The sequence below is a fragment of the Convolutriloba macropyga genome, chromosome 6, assembly GCF_964194025.1.
Source record: "Convolutriloba macropyga chromosome 6, txConMacr16.3, whole genome shotgun sequence".
Taxonomy (NCBI): Eukaryota; Metazoa; Xenacoelomorpha; order Acoela; family Convolutidae; genus Convolutriloba; species Convolutriloba macropyga.
The window spans coordinates 58,612,053-58,639,209 of NC_134473.1; the positions used below are offsets into that span (position 1 = coordinate 58,612,053).

Consider the following 27,157-nt stretch of genomic DNA (forward strand, 5'->3'; position numbering starts at 1 on the left):
AAATCTGAAAATTATGAAAAGAGTCAAATAACTTATTACGAGTAATTGTTCCAACAGTTGAAGACAAAATGAAGACAACTATATTGTAGGCCGACTTTTTTTCTCCTGCCAAAATTCAAACTCCTTTACGCATCTTAGAAAGATAATAATACCAAATTAAAGCCCATAAAATGTATTTAAATCCACCACCGCCCTAGTCGAGAAAAAAGTTTATCTTGTAAGATCTTACAAGATTCTGGCAGAATCTTACAAGACGATGCATCGTCTTACAAGAATTTCTTCCAAAATCTTACAAGATCTTACAAGATAAACTTTTTTCTTACAAGAATCTTACAAGATAAACTTTTTCTTGCAAGATCTTGTAGGATAAACTTTTTTTGCAAGAATCGTGTAAGATCTTACAAGATAAACTTTTGGCCTCGACTAGGGCGTGTATACACAATAAATACAACCGCACACAAACACAATAAACCAACCCGCTCACATAGTACATTCGGAATTGAATAGTTTCCATTGTTTTCAAAGCCTTTTAAAATTTTCAATCGCCTTAAAGGGTCTCAAAGATAATTTACAATTCGATGAGCTTGAAGTGTATCTAGGAGTGTGTTTTTTAAGAAATGATCAGAAAACAATTAACATTTTTCACACAATTTTCAACTATTCGACGTCAATGAAAAGACAAAACTGAGCAGTGGTTTCAGTCAACCTTGAGTAGCGATGGGAGCAAAAAACAAGTAGTTTAAAGGCCTAAAAATCTTAGTGGAGTGAAAAATTAGTTTGAATATTTCTTTGGATTTTGCAAAAAAACTCTCACAAGTAGCAAAATGAATTCTGTTTTCACTACTACTTCTCTTGAGTTTTACTACAACCGCTACTAAAAGTGATAATCAAATGCAATAATTCTTAATTGCGTTTAGTGATCTTTTTGGTTAATCAACACTTCACACTGATATGATGGCGGCGATACTTCACTTTGATGTTAAGTATCTCCGCTTTTCCAATGATGCACAAGTGAGCCCAATTCTTCAGCTAATATGTAAAGTACTTTGTGTTTTTGAAATCTAAACTTTGCATAAAACGTTTTCCAAATGTTGATTTTTGTCCGTATTTATATTTCAATGTGTTGTCCTGTAGCTTACTTTCGTACAGGGCAGATCTTTTCGATTTTCTGAGAGGAGCTTGTACATCCGTTAAACAGTTTCAGCTCAAAATTTATGACTTTATTTATTTAAAGATTTGAGGCGCTTTGAAATTTGATAGAATCTATTGTTCTTCTTGTTATCTTGTGAGATAGCCACAGTCTAATAGGGCGCAAGTGAGTCTTTTAAATTGTTTCAATACGTGGTTTGCATGGCTTGGCATTCAAAACAAAGGTTTTTTCTCGTAATTTCTTTTTCGGTCTGCTCTCTTCATATTTTCTTCTCACCTAGTCGTATGACGTTTTTTTCATGAGACAGTTGAATTGCTACTTAATTATTGATTTTCATGACTTCGACATTATTTGTTCACAATAGTTTATTCATTCATTCCGCACTTCTCTTTTCTGCAAGTCACAAAAATGACCGATCTGACCTCCTCTCTATTAAAATTTTTTAGCGATTTGAGTTCAAAAGCAATTGTTTTTTTTTTATTTTGACAGGTTGCTTTGTGTTCTAACAGTATTAACGCTTGTTTGTTTTGTGTCCACGTATCCAGCTAAGAGAGGTTTCAAGCAAAATTTTGACTCCTGTCTGCATTTAATTTTGTCGTTTTCCTGTTTTTATAATAAGCAATGTTACATTATTCTTAGTCATTAATAGCAAAATTGTCCTCTTTATTAATTGATCTTCTACTTGGTTATAGTCAAAACTGGTTAGTGCGTTCTAACGGACAGTCAGCTTCAGCGACAACAAATTTTGCTTTTAATGTCTTCACAGTTTGGATACAGCCGGTTTTCGCAAAATGTTTCTTTCCATTTTTTATATTTGTCCTGTTGTTTTCTATTTTTGAATGCTTTAGTGGGTAATTAGCTCGTAAGCGTCATCAAATTCAGAGAGAGACATGTTATATTATTATTTCTTAGTTCTTCTAATCAATTATCGAATAGCACTTTTGCTAACGCGCAGTCAAATAAATTTGGTGACGTCTACTACTCAACAACAGATTTGAGTGAATTACCTATCTTTTCCAATTTATTAGCATAATTTTCCGCAAAAATCGTTTAATAAGGCTTCTGATTAATTATGCGCCATACTTCATTCGATAAAAATGAATTCTGCCATCAGTTAGTAAATTTAAATTGACAATGTAAGCAATGCTTAAATTGTTTTAAATATTTTGATGATATTCGGTAGTTGGTTTTAAAAGACAAAAATATTAAGGGGATGATGAGGCGATTTGACAATTGGCTAATAAAAACTTAAGTTATTCTCATCAAAAAACATAGCCGACAAATTGCCGGAAAATAGTCGCCGTTGACCAGCTTGACGTACATTCGAATTGAAACAGGAAAAGAAAAATAATAAGAGATGCAGGAAAAATAATTGGAGTGCATATTAGGTTAGGAGTGCATAAAATTACACTTAATTCAGCTTCTAAACTGAACGCCATTAAGCATAATACCAATGCCAGCTAGCAATCGCTTTAATGAACTTTGATAACCTAATTCACTATGACTTAATGACCGGGCTATAAATGTTTATCCCGTTTCTATTTATCTTGCTCTTTTAACTTTGACCATATTCACTACATTACGTAATTCAATAAGTGCAATAATTTAAAATCCATTCAGTTGAAACAGTGAGTGATGTAAGTCAGAAGTCAAACGTAAAAATCGTGACTTATGTAAAACAAAAAACGTGATCAAAAGGTAAAGCTAATTAAAAGAAGAGCGTTGAGAGGCTGACAGCGGCTACTAATAATTGTATGTTGAAATTTATTGTGGCGATATAATTGCACTGCTATTTAATTTTAATTTTAAAAAACAGACTGAATTCAATACGAGTACTCTTTTTCATTGATAAGAATTAATTTGTGCTAGACAAGCCAGACAGACAATACATAATGGTTTTATTCTTTAATGGAGCACCTGAATAAGAAAGACTGGCTATCAATTTTTCCGTCTCTTAGTGAAACCTTAGCCTCAAATAATTCTGCCTCTTAGCGAAAAAATCCTAATAACAATGAACAACAATTTTGTAATTGATCTTCATTTGTCCGTGAGCAACGTTTCCATTCCGCATGTACTACAAAAAATATGATGATCGAAATGTAGGATTAACTAAAGCCGCAGGTATAATGGATCGATTTCTCAATTTAATGCGCTTAACGAATAGAACTAGACCTAATATTAACCTAATCAGATAACTAGATATACCATAGCTGAAGAAATAAAAGATCAGACTGGCCCATAACAATGTTTTTTCACGTTGCCATGTCTCCTCAAAAAGCTTAGTAATGATGTTGATCAATCAAGACCTTTTGAGAAAAACGAAATTTTATTAGAACCTTGAAAACTTTAACAGTATTGTCTGAAAACCCTTTTGGCTATATAACTTTTAACCCAATAATATCGAGGAGTCTTTCTCTGAAATTCTGTCCTCAGGAGTTTCTTCAACTTTTACAGAGTAAACAATCTGGAAGACAGTTTCTATTAATTAAGTGGCCAAAAAATAGTTTCAGTTTATCTTTTTTCGCAATAATTGCACTAACTTAGCATTCAATTTATTATCTCTTTCTCCAACTCATGTTTTGTACTCATTTTAACAATTATTATGGAATTTTCTGCTCCATGCACAGACTCGCACGAGCCGTCTTGTTCTACGAGAGGTGCTCAGCAACTGAAAGCGCTCCGTGCTTTATCTGCTCCCGTTTTTGAAAGACCACACCACTAACATAAACGCAACAAACTTCGATATTTTAAAGAAGCGCCGAGAACCCATTGAACTGAAACAATAAAATCTCTATATACAACAAATACACAATTATTTTTTCATGAAATTGAGCGAAGTGGATATACAAAAGAAGAAAAGCCTCGATAAGCGTTGAAAAACTTTCGATAGACGAGCATTCACCAATTCAAAACATGCTCGAAATTGTCAAACATAATTATTAAAATTATAAATTTTTTGTCCCATTTCTCATCAATGAACGTAATTTATTCCAACAAAATTAATCCATTGGTAACTAAAATTCTTTTGATCAAGGGGCGTCTTTTCAACACCTCACAAATGCACAAAAAACCAATATAATTGCTAAAAATAATTTGTAATATAAAATAGCAAAAAACCTCCAAAATACCAAAAAAAATTAGTATTAATTACCAAAATTCTTTAATATACGATCAGAAATATAGCCGGCATATTGCCGGAAAAAAGCCGCCGTTGACGCGCTTGATGCACATCGGGATTGAAACAAATTAACTGAATTTTTTTTGTTTTTTTTTCAGTGTCAAAAATTGTTCTAATTTTGCGTGCAGTTTCCGTTAGATTCTAATACCATATTTAATTCAGCTTCTAAAATGAAAGCTTATAAGCTTAATAACAATATCAGCTAGCAAACACTGTGATGAACTTTGATAACATAATTCTCAATGACTTAATGACCGGGCTTTATCGGTTTATCCCGTCTCTTTTGATTTTGATCTTTTGACAATGACAGTAATCACTACATTGCGTAATTCAATGGGTGAAAGAAATTAAAATCCATTCAGTTGAAACAGTGAGTGATTTAAGTCAGAAGTCAAACGTGAAAATCGTATGTAAAACGTAATCAAAAGGTAAAGCGAATTTAAAAAAAATCATAGCAGGACAAGTCCTGAAATACAATTCAAAGAATTGCTTTAATTCAGGGCCAGACAATCATATACTCCGCATCGATTGGCAAATGAGAGCTGTTACTAATGATAGTAAGCAATAAAACAACACAAGAGCAACAAAAACAAGCAAGACTGAAAATTCAACTTCTAATGTTTGAAAGACAGGATCAACATTAAAAACAACCGCCATGAGCTCAAACTGCCAACTATATTCCTCTATTTCTCATTAGCACCCTGTCAATATTTGTCGATGAGTCCTCTCACTAAAATAATTAAATGATAAGACAAAAATAACCAAAAATCGCAAATCTTGCCGAAACCTTCTGAAAGCACTTCGTGAAAAAAAAAGTCCCAGAATGCAAAGGCTACTGAAGCAATGACCACTGCTGAGACCTGTCATTAATGAGAATAAGTGATAAGAGAGCAATAAGTACAACAAATACTAGCAAAACTAAAAAAAATAACCAAGATTTTTTTTCAAAAACGAACAAGCGCATAAGTCAAAGAAAGCGATAGCTATGAACTGAAAAGACTTAATTTAATTGAACCCTTTTTTTAGCAACGAATGAGACCTGCCAATAATGAGACTAACAGTTAAGACGACAAAGTTGAGAAGAAAAACTCAATAAACAAAAAATTCTATAATTATTATTGAAAACAATTATCGTCACAGTCATAGAAAACACTAGCTTTGAACACACAAGATTAAATCGAAAAATGTAATCCCTATTAGCAGCATCATTGACCTGTCCGAAATCAGATTAAATGATGACAACAAAAAGGACAAAAAAATTGCACTCAAAAAATCACTCAAAATTTCAGAGAAAAAGTAGTGTCAATGTCATGAAACCACTAGCAATCAACTCGAGGCATTGATCAGGTTCTTTTATGCCTCATTAGCAACCAGTCATTGATGATACTTATTGAAGGTTGTCATTGATAATAAGTGGCAAGACAACAGATAATTTGAAAAAAATGGGGCAAAATCTAAACTTCACTAGTCTTTTATGACAACAAATAGTGGCAAAGTCATAAAAAGTTTTAGCTGTCCCTTAATTAAATCAAGCAAATGCAATTAGGTACAATTAGAGCGCAACAGCATTGAAGGAAAGGAAACACTGAAAACAGTTGTCAAATTGACGCACCTGAAAAAAAATTAATCTCAAAGACAGCCAAATTGTTCAAACACAAGTTTCTTAGTCCACTTTAAAGATATTTTGAGAAAAGTCACGCCTCAAAAGAACTCGATTTTTTGCCCTCTTTGCTATTTCAGTGTGAACAAAATCAACACTCCAATTTGACTTCTCAGTGAAGTGAAAAAGCTGGAAGAAGGCGTGAACAGATACTGAACAAAGACAACGCACCAATACAATTCAAATTCTTCGAATTATAAAAAGGAGAGCACCTAAATTAGAGCCGTTTGAGAGGTAACAAGGCCGTAACAAGCTTAAAACTTATTATATATTATGAAAACCACACAACCAGAAAAAGACCTAATTCAAATGAAGCTTGAAGATGCAGAACTTCAAAGAATATATCTTGCTTGCAGAAACTTTTTTCATCTCTCAATTTCTCGCTCTCGAAGACAGCGGTATGAGAAAAAACACCTTTTCCGCTCCACTGAGCAATTTTCTTTAGTTTTTAATGCGTTTGATTTCCTGCTTCAATATGTCAATGAATGTTGATCTTAAAAAAACCTACTCTTTTTCGAGCCGTAAAAAAGAGCGCCCCAAAACACAATTCAATTTCTTAAAAAACAGGGCCGCAAAATTGTATACATAGCTTGCAGATTGCCAGAAATAGCCGCAATAGCTTCGGAGATCTGTAGTCTCGAAAAGACAGTAAAAGAAAGACGAAAAATTCCTTTTTATTAAATAATGAGATGTTATTTTTTATTAAGAAATTGTTTATATTAAAACAACATGGATTCAGTGAACTCAAAAAACCTTCAATTAAAGTAAAGCACACTCACTTGACCTTATCTCTTTGAAATAAAGTAAAGTAAAAGGCAATTGTAGAGTGAGGAAGTCATTTTTGAGAGTAAGGTAAGTCATGTGTGACCAAAAACTCGTTCACGCGAATGAACAAAAAACTCGCTTCAATAAGAGTGAAATGACCTCACGCACGCACTTCGGTTGAAATTGCATGAAAGAATGAACAAAAAGCAGATTTGAAACGATTGTGACGTCATAGGGTCGCAACAAGAATCTTGACGACGAAATAAAAAAAAACGTAGCAGGACAAGTCCTGACGTACAATTCAAAGAATTTTCAAAGAGTGAACAAAAAACTAGACCTAAAACGAACTATGGGTGAATTGTGAAACCCATTTTTAAGAAATCAGATAAAAAACAGAAAATCAATGCCAAATTGCCGCATGTGAACAAAAAACCAAAAGCGAGAAATGGAAATTTGGTTCATAAAAAAAATTAGGCCTAGAAAGAACTATGCATGGATTGGGAAAACCATTTAGAAAAAATCCTATCCAAAAACTCGAAAAAACAGTAAAAATCAAAGTGAAATTGCCGCATGTGATCAAAAATTCACTTGCGAGAAAGCGAATTTTTGTTCAAATACTGTTTTCTCACTCTACTTTAAAATAATAGAATTTTAAAGTAAATTCTATTACTCTACTGGAGTGATAGAATTTCACGCCGCAAAACCACTCGCCTTTTCGATCCACTTCCTGTTTCGGTGTGACCAAAATCACTATTCCAATTTGACTTCAAAAATCATGAAAATGTGTGAACAAATCTTAAAATAGACAGCGCTCCAATACAATTCAAAATCTTTGAATTAACATAGCCGGCAGATTGCCGGAATAGCTGCCAAATAATAGAACTGCGTGCCGTATAATAGAGATAGAAACAGATTCAGATCTAATTTGAAAAAAAAATCGACGCCGCTCAAAAAACAAGGTAAAAAACATTATTCAGCGATAAATTAATAAAGCTTGTTAAAAATCATTCCGCAGAAGCCTCTTATTAGGGACCTTTACTGCACAAATGAGTTCCTTTGACCTTAAACAAATTCAAACTAAACTTAAGTTTTAAAGTGCAGAAGTCATTTTATTGAGTCAGGTAAGTCACGTATGATCAAAATCTAATCACGCAAACAACCTGAAAACTTTTGCTAAAGCGAGTGAGAAACGACGTCACGCGCGCAAATGCCGTTAGTGAGAGGAAGAAGTCATTCAGAAAACTTGACTTTCAGCTTTGCTGTGTGAACAAATGTAAAACGAAAAAAAGGCGTCAGACGACGAAAAAAAACCATAGCCGGACAAGTCCTGACGTACAATTCAAAGAATTTTCATTGACTAAACAGAAAAACTAGACCTAGAATGGACTATGAGTGAATTGAGAAAACCATTTTAAAAAAAAATCAGATAAAAAAATAAGAAAAAAACAAAGTCAATGTCAAAATTCCGCATGTGAACAAAAAAACCACTAGCGAGAAATAAAAATTTAATTCAAACAAAAAACTAGGTCTAGAATGAGCTGTGAATGGATTGGGAAAACCATTTAGAAAAAAAAATCCTATCCAAAAAATCGAAAAAAAACAGTACAAATCAGAGTGAAATTGCCGCATGTGAACAAAAAACCACTACCGAGAAACCGAATTTTTGTTCAAACACCGTTTTCTCACTCTACTTCAAAATTAGAGCGAAAAAAATTCAACCCGCAAAACCACTCGCTTTTTCGCTCCATTTCCTGTTTCGGCGTGACCAAAATCACTACTCCAATTTGACTTCAAAAATCATGAAAATGTGTGAACAGATCTTAAAAAAACATAGCCGGAAGAATTCCGGAAGCGACTCGAAGCATCAAAACTTCACAAACAAAACCGTAATTGCAGCGGAAGGCATTCATTCCCTTTTGTATTAAACCATTAACTCATTACCTTCCCATGTCTGATCTAAAAATAGTAGAAACTTAAACCGGTCATCAAGAGAAACAAAATGCAGCAAAATCTTATTTTATTGAAAATGTTTGGTAACGTTAAAAAAATCCGAAATAGATAAGAAAGTCGAAATACTGATGGACTGAAACAGCTGACAGGGCTATCAATTGCCCTCAAATAATGATTCTAATCTCAATAACATCGGGAAAGCAAACGGCAGATAAATCTTAGAAACTAAGTTAAATCTTTTAAAAAAAAGAATGCTCAAATTTAAGAATCAGAAAACCCCTATAATTACATTTTAAATCACTCCAATTAAGACACAAAACAGCACACACTTCTCCCTTATTCTACATATGCTAGACAACATGAATTCAAACTAAATCAAAAATTAAATTGATAATAGAAAAGACATAAGCAGCAGAATATTCAAAGGCAAAAAATTGTTTATTAACACCAAGGCCAGAAAAAAGTTGCAGTAGATAGTATTGAGTGGAAAATTCTTGCTAGCAAAATCTCAGTACTGCCTCATGTTGAATGAAGTCAATTGCAAACCAAAATGACGAAAATCTAAGAAAGCTAAAATCATTCAATTTTTTTAACAACTGAAAAAACCAATCAAACAAAAACAAAATTGCCATAAATAGGTGCCAGGACAAAACTAGAATGATACTAACTAGAATGTGCAGAATATGGACACAATTTGAGGAACATCGTAACAAAAATACATTCTTGATTTTTGAAAGTTAAAAATCAAATTACAAAAATCAAGAAAAACGAATACATTTCATTGTTCAGCATTCGAGACGTAGAAAAGCTAACTATTCATCCGATACAAAGATCGATCCTCCTGAAGAGAACAAAAAAATAGGAAAAAGCAGAAATCAAACATACGAAACACGCAAAAAAATGGTCAAAAAACTGCATTCATGAAACAGTTTTAACTGTTTTTCAAAAAATTAACGCCAAAACTGATCAAATTTTTATTGAAACTAAATTAAAGTCCCTGATGTTGCACAAAGAGTTTCTAGTAATTAAAACCAAATACGAACAAAAAACTGACAAAAATCGGAAAAAAACTACCAAAATCGGGTTAGCATATGTACAATTTTATAAAACAAAATTACACCGAGGTAGAAAGAGGCGTCGAGTATATGAATAGTAAAAAAACCTGCCACATTAACTGATTTTTGGCAAAAAGACGGTTAAAATATCCAAAAATGAAAAATTATTAGAAAAAAGCTTAAAATTAACTAAAAAATCAAGAAATATGTGCCAATTTTGAAGTTGAAACGCATTTTCAGGCTTCGCAAAACACTGTGGTATCAATTGCCGAAGATCACATTTCAATATAGCATCGAAATTTTAAAAAAATCTACAAAAAACCAAATTACAAGCAAAAAAATTGGGTCACTTAGACGAAAAAACGGCTAAAAACGGTTATCTTTATGTGCCATTCAGTCAAAATGTACTTTTCAAAGTCAAAAAGTCATTCACTAAACGCAGCACATGATCAAAAAACTTCTCTCGCTCAGACAAAATTAGTTCACACGGCAATTTTACTCACTTTCGCTTTTAGGTCAAGGCAGCGTCTGAACGAATAGTCTTCCGGTTAAAAAAAAGAACCTTAAGAAAACCAATACTCTTCGAGTCGTAAAAAAGACAGCGCCCCAATACAATTCAAATTCTTTGAATTGTAAAAAACCAAGAGCACCGCAATATAGCTTCGCTCAGCTTACAGCTTCGCAGCTATAAAAAAACCAATAGAAGGCCAATAATAGCCTCAGCTATAGCTTCGCGGCTATTAATTAACAAAACAGGGCCGCAAAATAGCCGGCTGAGAAGATGCGGCGGCTATTAAACACGAAAGAACCTTGGCGCCAACAGTAATTTAGAGTGTCATCTTCAAAGCAAGTGTGATCTTAAAAATTTCCACATGTCAGTGTTATCTTCAAAATTACTCCATACCAGAGAAATTTAAAACTAAATGGCACAGGACATCTCTGATATTAAGACCATCATCTATGACTTGTATTGCCAATAAAACGTCTCGGTAACTAATTCTATTTCAAGCAATGGATTTTACATTTAACTAATGGTTCAACATTCATTCAATAAAATGTGGTATTATTATACCATTTCGCGATATCAATTTGGGAAAATCTGTTCTACTCGTTGGTGCCACAAATCTCGAAGTTTCAACTTTGTCGATCGAGATTGGGCAAAACATTTGACGAATCTATCCACGCGGTTTTCTTCACGTGACATGTATTGCAGTGTCTGTTGCCTCAATTCGTCCAGTCGTTCTGCCCTGAATTCGTCCAATACGAAACTGTCGTTTAGACGCGGATTGAACCGAAAATATGTTCCACGAGGTAGTAAGTCTTTTAGAGTCGTGTGAACGACTGAAACATGGAATAGGTTAAAATGCTCTGAACAAACTTAGTAGTTGCTGTGAAGAATTGATTTCTAAAGGTAAATCTCGAAAGGAAATACCAAATAGTCTTTATAGGCTAATGCGATTCAAATGCACGCCGCGATGCGCTGTGCAGTTAGTACATCCCCATTACGGTGTCCCACTGTTCACCCCTTATTCGTTTCACCCACTCATTTAACCCCTATTTTAATTCTTCGTAACATGACGGACTAACGTCGGGCTAATTGCTGTCGAAGACAGGCAAGCGGTTGGCTTCGTCAGTAGCTAGCTGCTGCTGAGGGAGGCTAGCTTCATATTAATTGAGGGGGCAATTGAGGTGACGGCAGGAGGGAGTGATAATGGGGGAGGGGTGAAACTCTATTAGAACCGCCCTCACGCCATTACAATAGTTTCGATGAATCGCTTACTTAGAGACTAGCAAGCCGTAAGGCTTTTACAGAACTTAATGCTCTCCGGGCATTACCTGTTTATCCCGTTTTTGAGGGTGAAAGTCAAATGGTCAGACGACAAAATATCAGACGAACAATTGGTAGTACGAAGGGTCGCTTTAAAAAAGACCAGTAGGACTAATATAATTGCTGCAAACTTCGTTTGAGAGCACTCATTAATTGGAAAAATTTCCATACAACTAAGGGATGCGTAGTTTTAGGATAAAAGAGTTTAAGAAAATTGAAATTTAAAGATTCGTTGGATTTGGAGGAAAAAGTTCTCCGGCGAAAAGTTTGCGAGGTGAAATGATATAGGGTTATAAGGAATGATGAAATATGAAAGAAATAGCCCCATTGCCTATTCCAGCGCAAAAGATCGAACTCTTAATACTACCCATGCGAAATGTTTTTTTTCATCATTTAAGAGTACATGAAAGCTTTCATAACCTTCTGTGTTTGTAACAGTGTCTATGAAGTGATTAAAAGTCTTCAGGTATTCAGTCCTGACAGCCTTGGCCTTCTGCTGTTGTTGTTTGGACTGAGGTCTCGTTAGGTCGTTCTTTGGAATACTATTCTGCAGTCCAGTTCCCATAGATAGCACAAGCTGCAACTCCTCATTTGGCCACAGAGCTCTGGCTTCGTGTATTGCCAAGGCAGTCGGATTATTTAGCAGGATTCCACCATCCTGAAATTATCCCTGTTTTTAATTGATATCAAAAAATCTATTTTTCCTAAGATCTAATACAAACGCAAACAAATATATGTACGAACAAGGCGGCTCAGCAATGTGCGATGGCACATAAGGTTCCGACCCCATCCATCCACAATTTTGGCATAATTGTCTACCAAATGAGGAACAGATAGAAAACCCAAAAATTATTTTTTGGGAATCCCAAAAGAGCCCAAGTATTTTTCAAAACAATTGTGTATGAACGATAAGATAGCCTCCAAAGCAAATAACTCAGGGGAGTAAAAATTGAAGCATTAAATTGCTAAGATATGCCAATATTAAGAAAGCGAGTCAAGACGAACAACAAAATCAAACAACAACAACAACAACAAACAATAATTACATGAAAAACTTTTTGTCCGCTTTCAAAAACAAAATTTAATAACAAAGTCAACATACCATCAGATGAACCTAAAACTAAACAAAAAATAAATTATAAATCACCAGAAAAGATATGGACCAGTCCATAAAAAGGCTTGGTAACAATTAGACAAAAAAGAACAAAAACAGTAAAGTTAAAAAACAATTAACTTCAAAGTAATTAAAACCATTAGAAATCAAGTAAAATATCCCAAAGGTTTACAATTACCAATGCTTCTATAGAAGGGCATTAGGACCTGTCCTTGTTCATTTCTTTAAGCGGCTAAAAAGAATAACAAAAAAACAACAAACAAATTCAATTGAAACTTGCCAGAAAACGCTGTCAAAACCGTCAAGCCATATTTCGGCCCTCAAAAAATATTTGTTTGCGCCTTCTTCAAACACTGAAAATGTAGTATTTGGCCATTCATTAGTGAGACCAGGTAACAAGTAGACAAAAAAGAGAAAAGGGCAAAAGTATGTAAAAATTTTGATTTTTTTTTTCGAAACAAAAATATATCCAAAGTCATGAAAAACATTAACTACAAAATGAAATATTTAAATAGAGTCGTTTATTCATCCAATGGAATTCTTTGAGACCTGCAATCGTCCAGAATAATTCTTGCGGCTACAAAAAGAACGTCAAACATGACAAAAATGAAACTAACTTTCTTTTTTTTTGTGAAAAACCGGTGTCGAAGTCAGTAAGGTCATAACGCATTCTTTAAAAAAAAGATTTTGCGACATCAATCCCTTTTGACACCTTCCCATGACATCCATAATGTCATATTTGACCTGTAATTAACGAGATTAGGTACTAAAAATAAAAAAAAAACTTGCGAAGTTTAAAAAAATTTAATTTTTACTTTTGGAAAACGGTTCTTTTGAAAGTCATGAAAGCCATCAGCTATCTACTAATATCAGAATATCGGCTCGTCTATTCTTCCAAAGAAAGCCAGTAAACCTATCACTATAAAGGAATATTCATACAACTGAAATGACAAAGTAAAAATGACAGTTAAAGACAAAATTACAAAATGCAATGAATTTCTTAAAGAAAGAAGTGTCGAGGCCGTTAAAACGATAATCTATATCTTTAGGGATTTTAACATGAACAATTGTGTTTCATTTTGAACGCTGATAATGCGATATGCGAACTGTCAGTAATGTGATAATGAGACTAGAAAACGTGAAAAACTGGCAAATTTCGAAAAACAAAAAAATCTGAATTCAAGTAGTATCAAAGCAAGAAAACAGTAACTTCAGGCTTAAAAACGCAATCGAGCCTAAATTTCAAATAAGTAGAATGAAAAAATATTCTTTCTTTGCTGACACTAAGCTGCAAATTGACCAAATTAAGAAAAAAATGGAGGAAAAGTTCATTAAGCCATTATTTATTCAAAAATCAATTATTTTCAGAAGTCGAAACGATCATACTTTCAAGTGAAAAACTAAATTCATTAGGTTGGAGCTGCTTAGGAAGCCAATTGGATCTATCACTCCTGATTTTTCATTTGATATCTTCTGTTCTTTATTATTATAAAAAGGTCTTTTTTCAAAAAAAAGGCCGACTGATTGCAATCCTTACAATCCGAATTCTTTTTGGACTGTAACAGTCCACGATTGACCCAAAACTAGCACTGCTAATGCTTATTGTCCGATAGGAACTATTGATTTTTTGAATATTGTAGATATAGATAATTTGTAAGTTGAAAACTCAAAAAATTCTGCATTTTTGATAATAAATGAGTAAAGCTAGCAAAAAACGGCAAAGTTTTAATTACAGATCACTCTCAGCGGAAGTTGAAGTAGGAATAGCCCCCTTCTGAGTCTACAAAGATTGTATTAGTGTTGTTTTGGGGTGTAGTGCCGGAAAATTTTTATCAAAGTGGACTAAAGTAGCTTATTTCGTACTGTTTTTGATGAAAAAGGCTGAATTTTGAAATACTTATCCGGTGTTTTTGATCAAAAAAATTAAAACATAACCGACTAACGTCGGGCGAATTGCTCTCAAACGACCGGCGAGCGGTTGGCTTGGTCAGTAGCTAGCCACGGGGGGGGTGCACCGGGGGCTGATGGGGACAGCACTGGGTGGGGGGGGGGCAAAAGAGCGGTGGGGGGGGGGGGGTGGAGCCAATAGTGGGGGTGGGGGGGTCAACAAAGGGGGGGGGGGGTGTCAACCTCTAAGAACCGCCCCTTCACACCATAAGTATAAGTATAAGTCTCCAAGACAGTTTGAGCTGAAACAGACCTGAAAGGCTCTAAGAGCACATAATGCCCGCTGGACGCTACCTGTTTATCCCGTTTTTGAGGACGAAAAGTCAAAAGCGTCAGACGAAAAATTGGTCAAGCGAAAAATCGCATAAAAAAGACCGACAGGACTAATATAATTGCTACAAACTTCGTTTGAGAGCAATTAATCAGAATAATCAACAAGGCTTGTTTGTCCGTAAACATAAAATTAACGACACTATTCTTGAAAATTTCAACAAATTTTAGCAAAATTGACGAAAAATTAGGCAAAAATTTCGGAAAATGTGAAAAAAACAACGTGAATTCACTCTACTTTTCTCAGAAGTTTAAACCTCGATAACTCCCTGTAGAAAACGAAAATTTAAAAAATCTTTTTAATTCCATTTTCTACGCTGGACGAGCTTTCTAATGATACCAGTCTCAACTCTCTACCATGAATATATCGATCGGCGAAAATTGACTGAACAAAAAAAACCATTTGATTATATAGTTCCTCCCCCCTCAAGAGGGGTCGGAACAAATAAAAATCCATCAGAGTTTAAGATATAATCTACGATCTCAGTATTTTGGAGTAGATATCATATTGGCTATTCAAATTACGATAAAAATATGTAACATCTTTCCACATAGCTGAATCAATTTCGGGTTTCATTACACTATTTTATTTCAAGATCTTGTGCCGCTTTTTTTACAGAACACGATTAGAAAAATAGAACAAAGCAGATAGAGTAACTGCCTTTCCATGCTTAAACCATGTTCAACTGGATTTTCAAAAAGTGAATTTAATCAAATTGTCCGCGAAAAGTACGTTAAAACAAAAAGTTTGCCATTACAAACAGAAAATTTCCCATTTTTTCTACGCTGCCTTTTAAATTACCCCCCAAGGAAAAAATGTAAAATCATGACAGCAGTTTAAGTCATGGAATCCCAAAAGCGTTCCTTGGCTACCACTTCTGAAAAATGCTCTTAAAGAGGCTCTATTTAAAATTTAACAATTCAACATTAAAATGAGACACCAACCTGTAGTACCATGTCTTCGTAAGCAAACGGGTCGAAGTAGAAGGGTGCAGCTGTTGTTGCCCTTAGAACTTCCCAGTTCTCAACTGCAGCCCCACCAAAGTACCTGGATCGAGAGTCTGGTCGAAATCCGTATGACCGGAACACATACGGCCGTAGGATATCACAGTTCGTTACCACCGACACGGCACATATCTATAGATCAAGTTTCAGGGTGAAAACATAGTAAATAACAATAAATTTGTGGATCCAGAGATGAAAATCAGCTTACCGTCAAAGATAAAAACAAAAAGGATCTACTAAAAAAAGGATTTGAGCAAAATTTTTTTGAGACCTGTACAGCAAAAAGTAACCTTTCTTGTTCAACATTTAGTTTAACAAATTCAAGGAAATAAATTGAAGTTAACAATGAGCCAACAATTAAAAAATAACCGACTAACTCCGGAAGCATTGCTCTCGATCGACCAGTAGGACCTCTAATCTATTGCAGCCTGCTTTTATCAAGGAGGAAGGAGTAATGGAAATCACTGCGGGGGGCTTCAAATGGTGACACCAATATAATTTGGTGGCATCTACAATCAAGAGGTGACACCTTTATAATTTCTTTTGATTTCTAGCGGTAAAAAATTACCACTGGAGTTCAGCTGCGTAAAATTGTGAATGAGAGAATTTTAGATCACGCAAAACGCAAAAATCGGGGACATAAAAGTCATTCGAAAAGTGAAAAACGGTCAAGCGATAATAATGCATAAGACTAACACTTTTCCGATAATTGCTTCAAAATTCGTCCAAGAATAAATAAAAATACCTGGAAGAGTTCCGGAAAAATAGCCACCATTAATTCCGATAACACCGATTGGGATAGAAGGCACATAAAAATGATAAAAAATATTGTTGTAGAAAAAAAAAACATTTTTTCTAAGTTCGAACTATTTTAATTGAATTTCGTAATTATGCATACTACTGTTTCTTAAAGAGAAGATTTAGGGGCTAGTATCAATCCCAAAACGCATCAGAGATGATGAACCAGACTTATAAGAACAAACTGCAAGTATCAGTCATCTTAAATTGGGCTTTACGATTGTATCCAGTTTATATTCTCGATTCCGTGCGCTGATACTGATTCTGTTCCCCTAGAATATTTTGCTGAGCAACTGCTGATTGTTCCCCTAGATTATTTTGCTGAGCAACTGCTGTCTTTGATCACAATGAGAGAAGAATGAAATTAAAGAAATCACACGCGAAACGTGGCAGAAGTGGCACAAGGAGGTGAAGCAATACTAACTTTTTATTGAACTAAATAAAAAAAGAGCACGAAAATAGACTGCTGAGAAGCGAAATCAGCTGCCTAGTCAACCAAAAAACTAATTAAGGCCATATAAAACACAGATAATCAATTAGGACACACTAGTTGTTCAATTTTTCGTCCACGTGTTCAGCTGTTAATTGCTTAGTCTATAAACCTCAGCAAAGTCGGAATCAAGACAAAGGAAGATATTTATTATTTCCTGGCCTTATCCACTATACTAACATTCAAAGTAAGAAACAGAGGGGAAAAGACGTCCAAACAAAGGTTATAAATCAATCAAAATTGAGATTTTTCAAGGAGCAGTGAGTACAAAGCTGTTTCAGAGTATAATTGAACATGAGATTCAGAAAAATTTTAAAAGCATTAACCTATATACGATTTCCTGATACATAAGTTCTGCAAGAACCTAGACAATAATTCAGAGAAGGACAAAAGGTTACTTGATACAGAGACAACAAACCATGAGCAGAAAGGAGCACCAGAGCACTACTTAGATTACTAATTGGATCCGTTTTCAAGCCTTTCACCGTGTTTAAAAAAACGAAGAAAAAGACCCTGGAGATAGCCCAAAAACAGCCGCCATCGATTCCTATAACCCCGATTGGGACTCAAAGAGAGAGAAAAAATGGAAAAAAATTGAACATAAAACTTTTTCAAAGTGCAAACTATTTTGATTTAATTTTGTTGTTAGACATACACCTGTTACTTATGAGAGGATACAGAGTCCAGTATCAAAAACAATAAGCATTAGAGAAGGTGCCTAAAACTTTAAGAACAAGTTCATTTCCTCCAGAAACTATCGAGTAAATAAATCACATGCCTAGAAAAATTTCAACGACCGATAAAGATCGATAACTCTGGATAAAACAAATAAATTTCAAAAAACTTAAAAATGCTACAATTCTTGATATGAAAATCTTAAAACTATTCCAATGCCACTACAAATTATGCAATAACATAAATAAACCCTAGAGAAAGTTGCCTGGGCTGAGTCTGGCGAAAATTGAAAAATGACAAAATTTAAAAACTTGGAAAATGCAAAAATTCGTGATGATAAAAACATGTTGAAAACCAATCAATTGCAACTAAAGTTATTCAAAAAACCAATTTTAAATCCTGAAAACAATTCATTGGCTCACGGTGATAAAATAACGGAAAATTTTAAAAAATGAAATCCCATGCCTAGAAAAATTTCACACCGATTGGACCTCAAAGACTGCAAAAGTCAGCTGAGGGCCTCTAATTATGAACCCTGAAAATTTGGGCTTTACGGGTTTATCCAGTGTATATTTTTGAGTCTGTGTACTGATACTGATTCTGTTCCCCTAGATTATTTTGCTGAGCAACTGCTGTCTTTGATCACAATGAGAGAAGAATGAATTTAGTCAGCAAGATCACACGCGAAACGTGGCAGAAGTGGCACAAGGAGGTGAAGCAAAACTAAGTTTTATTGAACTAAAAAAAAATATGAGCACAAAAATAGACTGCTGAGAAGATGAGCGCGTCTATTAAAACTCATTTTTCAAACAACGAATCAAAACACCTACAACCGTATAGTGAAAAATACAATAGAAACCACAGGGCAAAATCAGCTGCCTAGTCAACCAGAAAACTAATTAAGGCCAATTAAAACAGATAATCAATTAGGACACACTAGTTGTTCAATTTTTCGTCCACGTGTTCAGCTGTTATTTGCTTAGTCTATAAACCTCAGCAAAGTTGGAATCAAGACAAAGGAAGATATTTATTATTTCCTGACCCTATCCACTATACTAACAATCAAAGTAAGAAACAGAGGGGGAAAGACGTCCCAACAAAGGTTATAAATCAATCAAAATTATGAGATTTTTCAGCGAGAAGTGAGTACAAAGCTGTTTAGAGTACAATTGAACATGAGACTCAGAAAAATTTCAAAAGCATTAACCTATATACGATTTCTTGATACATAAAATCTGCAAGAACCTGGTCAATAATTCAGAGAAAAACAGAAAAATTTACTTGATACAGAGACAAAAAACCATGAGCAGAAAGGAGCACCAGAGCACTACTTAGATTACTAATTGGATCCGTTTTCAAGCGCTTCATCGTGTACAAACAAATAAAAAAAACGAAAAAGAAAAAGACCCGGCAGATAGCCCAGAAATAGCCCCCATTGATGCCTATAACCCCGATTGGGACTCAAAGAAGAGAAATGAAAAAAATTGAACATAAAACTTTTTAAAAGTGCAAACTATTTTGATTTCATTTTGTTGTTAGACATACACCTGTTACTTATGAGAGGATACAGGGGCTAGTATCAAAAACAATAAGCATTGGAGAAGGTGCCTAAAACTTTAAGAACAAGTTCATTTCCTCCAGAAACTATCCAGTAATTAAATCCCATGACTAGAAAAATTTCAACGGCCGATAAAGATCGATAATTACGGATAACACAAATAAATTTCAAAAAACTTAAAAAATGCAAAAATTCTTGATATGAAAATGTTAAAACTATTCCAATGCCACTACAAACTATGCAATAACATATAAATAAACCCTAGAGAAAGTTGCCTGAACTGAGTCTGGAAAATTTGAAAATTGACAAATTATAAAAACTTGAAAATGCAAAAATTCGTGATGATAATAACATGTTGCAATTCAATCCATTGCAAGTAAAGTTATCCAAAAAACCAATTTTAAACCCTGAAAACAATTTATTGGCTCACGGTGAAAGAGTAACTCAAAAATAACGGAAAATTTCAAAACACGCAAAAATTACAAACTTTTTGGAATTAAGCATCACCAAAACATATACCTGAAAAGAGTTATGAAGAGCATCTCTGGCTTGCAAAACATTACTAGAAGATTAGGCAAATACCAATTTCCTGCTTAAGACGGCCAAAAACGGACAAAAAATGAAAAAAGCACAATTGTGTGGTCAAAAACTTCACATTTCAGCTTAAATTTGGACGTTCCCAGCGACTTCAGTACATTAAGCCTGCCTCAAAGACTGCAAAAGTCAGCTGAGGGCCTCTAATTTTAAACCCTGAAAACAATTCATTGGATTACGGTGATAGAATAACTCAAAAAACAACGGAAAATTTCAAAAACTGCAAAAATTAGAAACTTTTTGCAATAAAGCATTAGCAAAACATATACCTCAAAAGAGTTATGAAGAGCATTTCTGGCTTGCAAAAGATTACTAGAAGATCACAAATAGCAATATCCTGTTTACGGAAAATCTGAAAAAACGGACAAAAAGTTAAAAAAAAAGAACAGTTTTGTGGTCAAAAACTTCACCTTTCAGCTTCAATTTAGATTTTCCCAGCAACTTCAGAACATTAAGCCAACGTTGAAGACTACTAAAGTCATTTGAGGGCCTCTAATGCAACTTAATGCCCGCCGAGCTTTACCTGTTGATGCTGTTTCGAAAGATAAAAGTCATGAGGAAAATGCGTGAAAACATCTTTAAGAAATCACATTAATACAATCCAAATACTTTGGATTGTTAAAATAGGAGCGCAATAATAGTCTGCTAAGATGAGGGCGGCGATTAACTACCAGTCACAAGATACAATTGAAGTCAGACACAGAACATGAATTTTTTAGCGTAAACATTTATTGTTTGCAGGTCTCCATGAAACGGGAGAAGAGGCTAAAACATTCAAGTCGAAAAATTGACTCAAGGAGCATAAACTAGAGTCGTTTACTACTCGAAGTTAAAAAATGAAGTTTTAAAAAAGAATAGAACATTTATTTCTAAAGGTTTCATTATAATCATGAAATCGGATACTGTATTTTCCTGCAATTTGGGGCTTAATAGATGACGTTTCTTAAATCTGCAAATTTTAGGTTGCAGGAGTCTCCATTTTCATCGTTCACCCAGAACACGTTGGTCAATACAAAATTTACCATCAAAAATTATTAAAACATCAAACATGGAGGGTCAAAAATACGGCAACAAGTGAAAGTAAATATTCATGTCGTTTCAAACAATCGATTTTTAAACTTAAGTAAAAGAATAACTTCAAATTTATCGAAAGTTGAGTTGAACAAAAATGTGTTTCTTTTTGACCCTATAATAATTGGTTAAAGATCTTCTTGAGGAATCTATGGTTAGAGAAATCGTGGTGAAGACTTATATTACAAAAAAATCTTCGAGGGAGAACTTCTCATATATTCTTTATGTAGTCTATTGCGTTACCTAAACTTTGGAATATAACGAAGTGCATAAGAAATTTCGAGCTTTTCTAGCGCTTGCGCTAGATTTATTTCGTTTTATTTCCATTACAGTTCTCAAACAGTGAGTCAAACCGATCGGTTAGTATATTACCAATTTAAATTTCACTATTTGTTCTGACCCCACTTGTGGGGAAGGAACTATATACTCAAATGGTTTTTTTTTGTTCAGACAATTTTGGCCGATCGATATATTCATCGAAGAGAAATGTGAGTGGTATCATTAAAAAGCTCGTCCAGCGTAGAATTCAAAATTCAAAATATTTTCTTGAATTTTGTTTTTTTTGAGAAGTTATCGAGTTTGAAAATTTTGTGTGAACACAGGACATCTGGCATGACTTTGTTCACTTTTGGCATAATTTTTGATCAAATTAAGATTTTTTCGGTAAAACTATTAATTCAAGATTACATTTCATGCTACTGAAAGAAACAGTTTTGCATTCCTAATAGAAGAAAGACACAAAAATGCCAGTTTTGGTCTCATGGGTCAGTTTACTATAAAAACTCGAATTATATTTGAGAGCTGTTTTTTTAGAAAACTTTTCGGTTTTTTGTTTTTTTTTAAAGTCACTTACAGCCTAGTCACTTTTCATAACAAGATTCCATTAATGCGAACCCCATTTAGAGTCAAATAAAAGTCCAATAAACAAATAATCAGTTTTCTATGAATCATTCTTGTTTCCTTTTGGCTTCAATCTTTTGGTTTCGTAATTTTCAGAAAAAATTTGATTTTTTTTTACGGTTTTACTAAATTTTTGTAGTCCTTTGGCATAAACTCTTTGACTAAAAATGTAAAAGGCTTGCTGATGAGCATTAAGTGAACCTATCTAGTGCTTTGAGTAGACAGCTAAGGGCTGTTCAATCAATAAAAATTAACGTACGATTTTTTTTTGAAAATTAACCTCAAACATATTTTGTTGAACTGTAAGTCATTTTCAGAAATCACAGGACCTCCTTCTTTTCTACTGCGATCAACATTTGTTTGGATAGCAATTTTGACTTCTAACTATTTGTTATATGACATCGATGCCACAAGGTTTCAGATTTTTTTGGATAATTTTCATTAATTTGGTTCCTTTTGACTTCTAAAAAATTAATCGTAAAACTGATAGTTCGCATTTGCTTAGAGAAGTTGTTCAATGGACGGCAGAAAAGATTTTCAGAGAAACACTTATGGTTTAAATGGCTTCGAAACATTCTTCTCGCACTTTCCTATTGAATTTTTGGACTTTGCCTGTATTTGTTGTTGTTTTCATTGTCATAAGATTTATTGTGATGTACTATCGATAACCTATGAATGACAAAAAATTTCTGGAGTCGAAAAATGCTGAGAGGTCTCATAAGCTTCGAATTGAATGAATGATGTTTCTTGATGCAGTCAATTTATATCGAATAGTCTTATGATATTATTCGTTTTCAAAATTTTTTAAATTATTTCGGTTTTTATTGTTCTTTTCGTCAACTTGTTGTAATTCCATGTAATTCAAAAATTAACATGTCTATTGATATTAAACTGGATGTCTATAAACTGGTGTTTTGTTTGGTGAACAATATGCGTTATCGTGGACAGATTCCTTTTTCTAAAAATTTTGAGTAGGCAATATTTGTGTTTCTTTTTCTGTTTTTTTAAGCCTATTCGCGTAATATTTTTAGCATATTTTTAGCAGATCCCAATGATTTTCACATATGTACCGATTCAACTTATTTAATCTTTCAGTATAATTTTAGATGGTTTAGAAAAAATACCAATTGGAATAAGAGAAACAATATTCAAATTAAAGCTAATTAATTTGTGTTTTCGCAGTTTGTGTTTTTTTTCAATTTTTCTACAACTTTACTTTGTTTCTATGGCTTAGTCTGTGCAATTACAGGTCCTTTCTTAATGACTTTTTAGTAAATTTATAAAGAATTGTTTCGTTTAAGGCTAAGGTTTTTTAAGACCTTTGAAGTTATGAAACGTTTTTAAAAGTTTGACTGATTTTGATATTTAGCTAATTATTTTTTGTCGACTTTTTACCTTGTCACATTAAAGAAAAGTCCGATCTGTCGTGTAGCTACGAAAAAAAAAAACGTTTGTGTAGATAAGGTTTTATCTGATTGCATTGACGTTGTTACTAGATGCTTTTATATTTAGATAGAGTTTTTGCTGTGAAATTTTAGTTTTTGCTGATTTTGTTGCTTATTTTTTTTCTCGCATTATTTTTTGGCAGATCTTGTGAGCGCTGTAATGAAGCGTGGCATTATATAATTCAGTTAATAGTTTGGGTATATAAAGATTTTTTCAACTCCAACTTCTATTTTTAATTACCTCTTCATTTGGTTGACAATTAAGTCAAAAATGTAGATGAGCACATTAACGAGCCATGAGCCTCCTTGTTCTTTTCTATGAGCCAAGGGGAATATATTTTAGCAAAGCAAGTCTCATATCCTGCATTTCCTACAATTTCAATAGAAAAACGCTTCCGCCTTTCACAAATCAGCGTGCGCGTCATTCTGAGCTATTAAAATTCGGAAATGGAAAATTTTTCAAAGCGAGTTTTAGTTGAAATGTTTTCCAATATGTTTAACGCATATTTGGCCCACTTCCGAAATCAATGAATAAAAACTATTCTTATACCACATTAGTTCTCAGAATATGATTAGTACTTTCAGTCAAGTTGATTAAAAATCTACGCCTCTGATCTGACAAACTTTTACTGCAAATGTTGTCAAGTAATTTGTCCAAAAAATTTTTTCTGTTGATCTATCTCCAAATCTAAAGACAAGTTGTTAAAGTTGCTTATTATTCAGCCGTAAGCCTTTATTTTTGAACACCTTTCTTCATTCCTAAACAAAATTGCAAAGATCATTAAGCAAGCAAGCAGACTTTGGAATATCCTAGGATGACTTGTCAAACCACTTTTGCAGCAGGAAAGGTATATCCAAATATCTGCTACCTGTATTTCAGTTTTTTCTATAGACACACGCAAATCATTAAAATAACAGAGAGGAGGAAGTTTACATGCCTTCAGAAAAATCAAACAATATTGAAATAATCAAAATTATACATTAATCTATTGATGATCTTTTGGTTGCTGAATGATGTTACCCTTTACACTGTTCGTTCCTATACATAAAAAGAACTAACTGATTCTGATCGTCTGTCTATTGGCGTATTTTCGTGCTGACACTGCAAAAGCTCTGTTAAAGGTCTTTTCAAAAGTATTTTTTTCCACTTTGCTAACATTAAAAAGTACCTTATTCCCATTTTTGATGCTCTTCAAAATCAAAGACCTTTTACTCTGCTTAGTTTGCTTTTGCGTTCTTATTATCTGCTGTTATGTCCATATATTTAACACACTTTAACGACGCATTTAACACACTTTAATGTCCCAGTAAATGTGCCAATTTATAATCTGTATATTCTTTGCCGACGATGTTTGGAATGACATGAGGACACAAGATTGGAAACAGCCTTAAGTCCTAATGTATATGATATCTGACAAAGGATAAACAGAACAAAAAACAGCCGCCAATTTTCGTAAAACCATATCGAAAAAATATACTAGTATCATTTGCAGATCGTACAAGCTGAAAGTCCCCTTTGACTTTTTGCGAGAAAATGTTATCGTATAAAAGAGAAATTAATGCTTCTGAAACTGTGCTTTGGGTTTATTCAAATGTTTCGAAGCATATTTTAAAGCACTGCGATTGTTAAAAAAAAAAGATTGTAAAGTGTTGTGCCATGTTTCCTGTTCTAGTGACAAAAAAAAACGCTGCATCTGTTGGCGCTTTTGTTTCGGATTACAAATTGCTCTTTTTCAAAAAAATCGTTCTGATTGGCGTAATCAATCATTTGCGAGCGCAGAAGTTTCTCAAAAAATAAGCAAAAGTTGGTGTAAACAAAATTCGTCGACAGTTGCTCGTTTGTGTGGTTGATCCTTTTTTATGAATTGGCGTGACAAATATGGAATACTTGAAAAAACATAGCCGGCAAATAGCCGCAATAGACGCTCGTGGCCTTCCACGGAATTGAAACAACTAAAGAAATAAGATAGACAGATTGACCACCAGTCCTTTAATATACCAACAGACTTTTTGGGTAAGATGAGGACTGTCAGTATAATGAGACATACGCTCTGTATTGAAAGTCCTAATAGAGCTTTTTCAAATTTAATTTTCGAAATTGAAAACTCTAGACTCTATACTCAAGAATTAGGGCATTTATGTTTGGCACTACTTGGATGCACATTATTGATCTTTAACTAGTAAATGTTAATAAAATTCAAAGTTCATTAAGTGATTTTTAGAGTCATTTTTAGTGAGTTGTCACGCAATTGACCTAAAAGCAGAACAAATGACGTCACGTACACAAATTTTAAATGCAAAGCAGTAGAAGTCACTAAAAAGCAATTCCAAGAAGTCAGATCGTAAGAATCATCGATGGAGACGACGAATTAAAATACATAGCAGAACAAGTCACGAAATACAATTCAAAGAATTGTACTAATTTATGACCTGACCATCATTTAATCAGCTTTAAAAGGCAAATGAGAGCTGCTACTAATGAGACAAAGCAATAAAACAAAACAAGAACAAAAATCAAGAAGAAAAAAACATCTTTAATTTTTTAAAAAGACAGGATCAAAATCAAAACTCAACTGCTATGAACTAAAACTGCCAACTATATTCATCTATTTCTCATAAGCAACGTTTCATTAAATGTAGACGAGTTCTCTAACTAATAATACTGATAAAACAAAAATAACTAAAAACTGCAAAAACTCACTGAAAATTTTTGAAAATACTTAAAAAAAGTCATAGAACCCAAGCGCTACTGAAGGATACGCATACATCAACTAACTGAGTCCTCAATGACCACTGCTGAGACCTGTCATCAGTGAGGTTAAATGATAAGCCAGCAATAAGTACAACAAATACTAAAAACACTAATAAAAACTCTTAAAAAAAGTTTAAAAAAAAAGACTTAAAAAACGAACAAGCGTTTGAGTCAAAAATAGCAAAAGCTATGAACCGAAAAATCTTGCATTAATTGAAACCTTTTTAGCAATCAATGAGACCTGTCAATAATGAGACTAGCAGTTTAGACAAAATTTAAAAAAAAAACTCGCAAAACTGATAAGTAGTGTCAAAGTCATAGAAAGCACTAGTTTTCAACAAAAACGATTAAATCGATAAACTTAACCTCTATTAATAGCATCAGAGATTCAGTGACAAGAGAGTGATAAGTACAAATACTAGCAAAACGGATCTCTTCCGATTGTGAACCCCCCATACGTTATGCGCCCCCCAGTTACAGCGCACAAACGGAAAAGATCCAGCAAAACTAAAAAAATCACGAATTTTTTTTCAATACGAACAAGCGTATAAGTCAGAAAAGCAATGGCTATGAACTGAAATGACTTGCTTTAATTGAAGCCCTTTTAGCAACCAAGGAGACCTGTCAATAATGAGACTAAACTGAAGAAGTTGAAAACTCACAAAATTCGGTAACTATTGTTGAAAACAATTGGTGTCAAAGTCATAGAAAGCATAAACTTTGAACAAAAACGATTAAATCGATAAGTTAACCCCTATAAGCAGCATCAGACACCTGTCCCCAATGAGATGAAATGATAAAACAACAAAAAGTACAATAAATACTTGCAGAACTCAAAAATTCACTCAAAATTTTGGAGAAAAAGTAGTGTCAAAGTCATGAAAATCACTAG

General features: G+C 33.7%; 1 protein-coding gene across 1 annotated transcript in view; it reads right to left on the bottom strand.

Moving 5' to 3' along the window:
- Nucleotides 1-10,744: 10,744 nt before the first annotated feature.
- Nucleotides 10,745-27,157, bottom strand: part of LOC142341083 (calcium-independent phospholipase A2-gamma-like) — a 35,596-nt gene continuing 19,183 nt past the window's right edge. The window contains exons 8-10 of the mRNA XM_075391945.1: nucleotides 15,923-16,114; nucleotides 12,007-12,244; nucleotides 10,745-11,099 (exon numbers count right to left, since the gene is read on the bottom strand). Of these exons, the coding sequence (XP_075248060.1) occupies nucleotides 10,843-11,099; nucleotides 12,007-12,244; nucleotides 15,923-16,114 (687 nt within the window). The 3' untranslated portion in view covers nucleotides 10,745-10,842. The remainder of the gene's footprint in view (nucleotides 11,100-12,006; nucleotides 12,245-15,922; nucleotides 16,115-27,157) is intronic.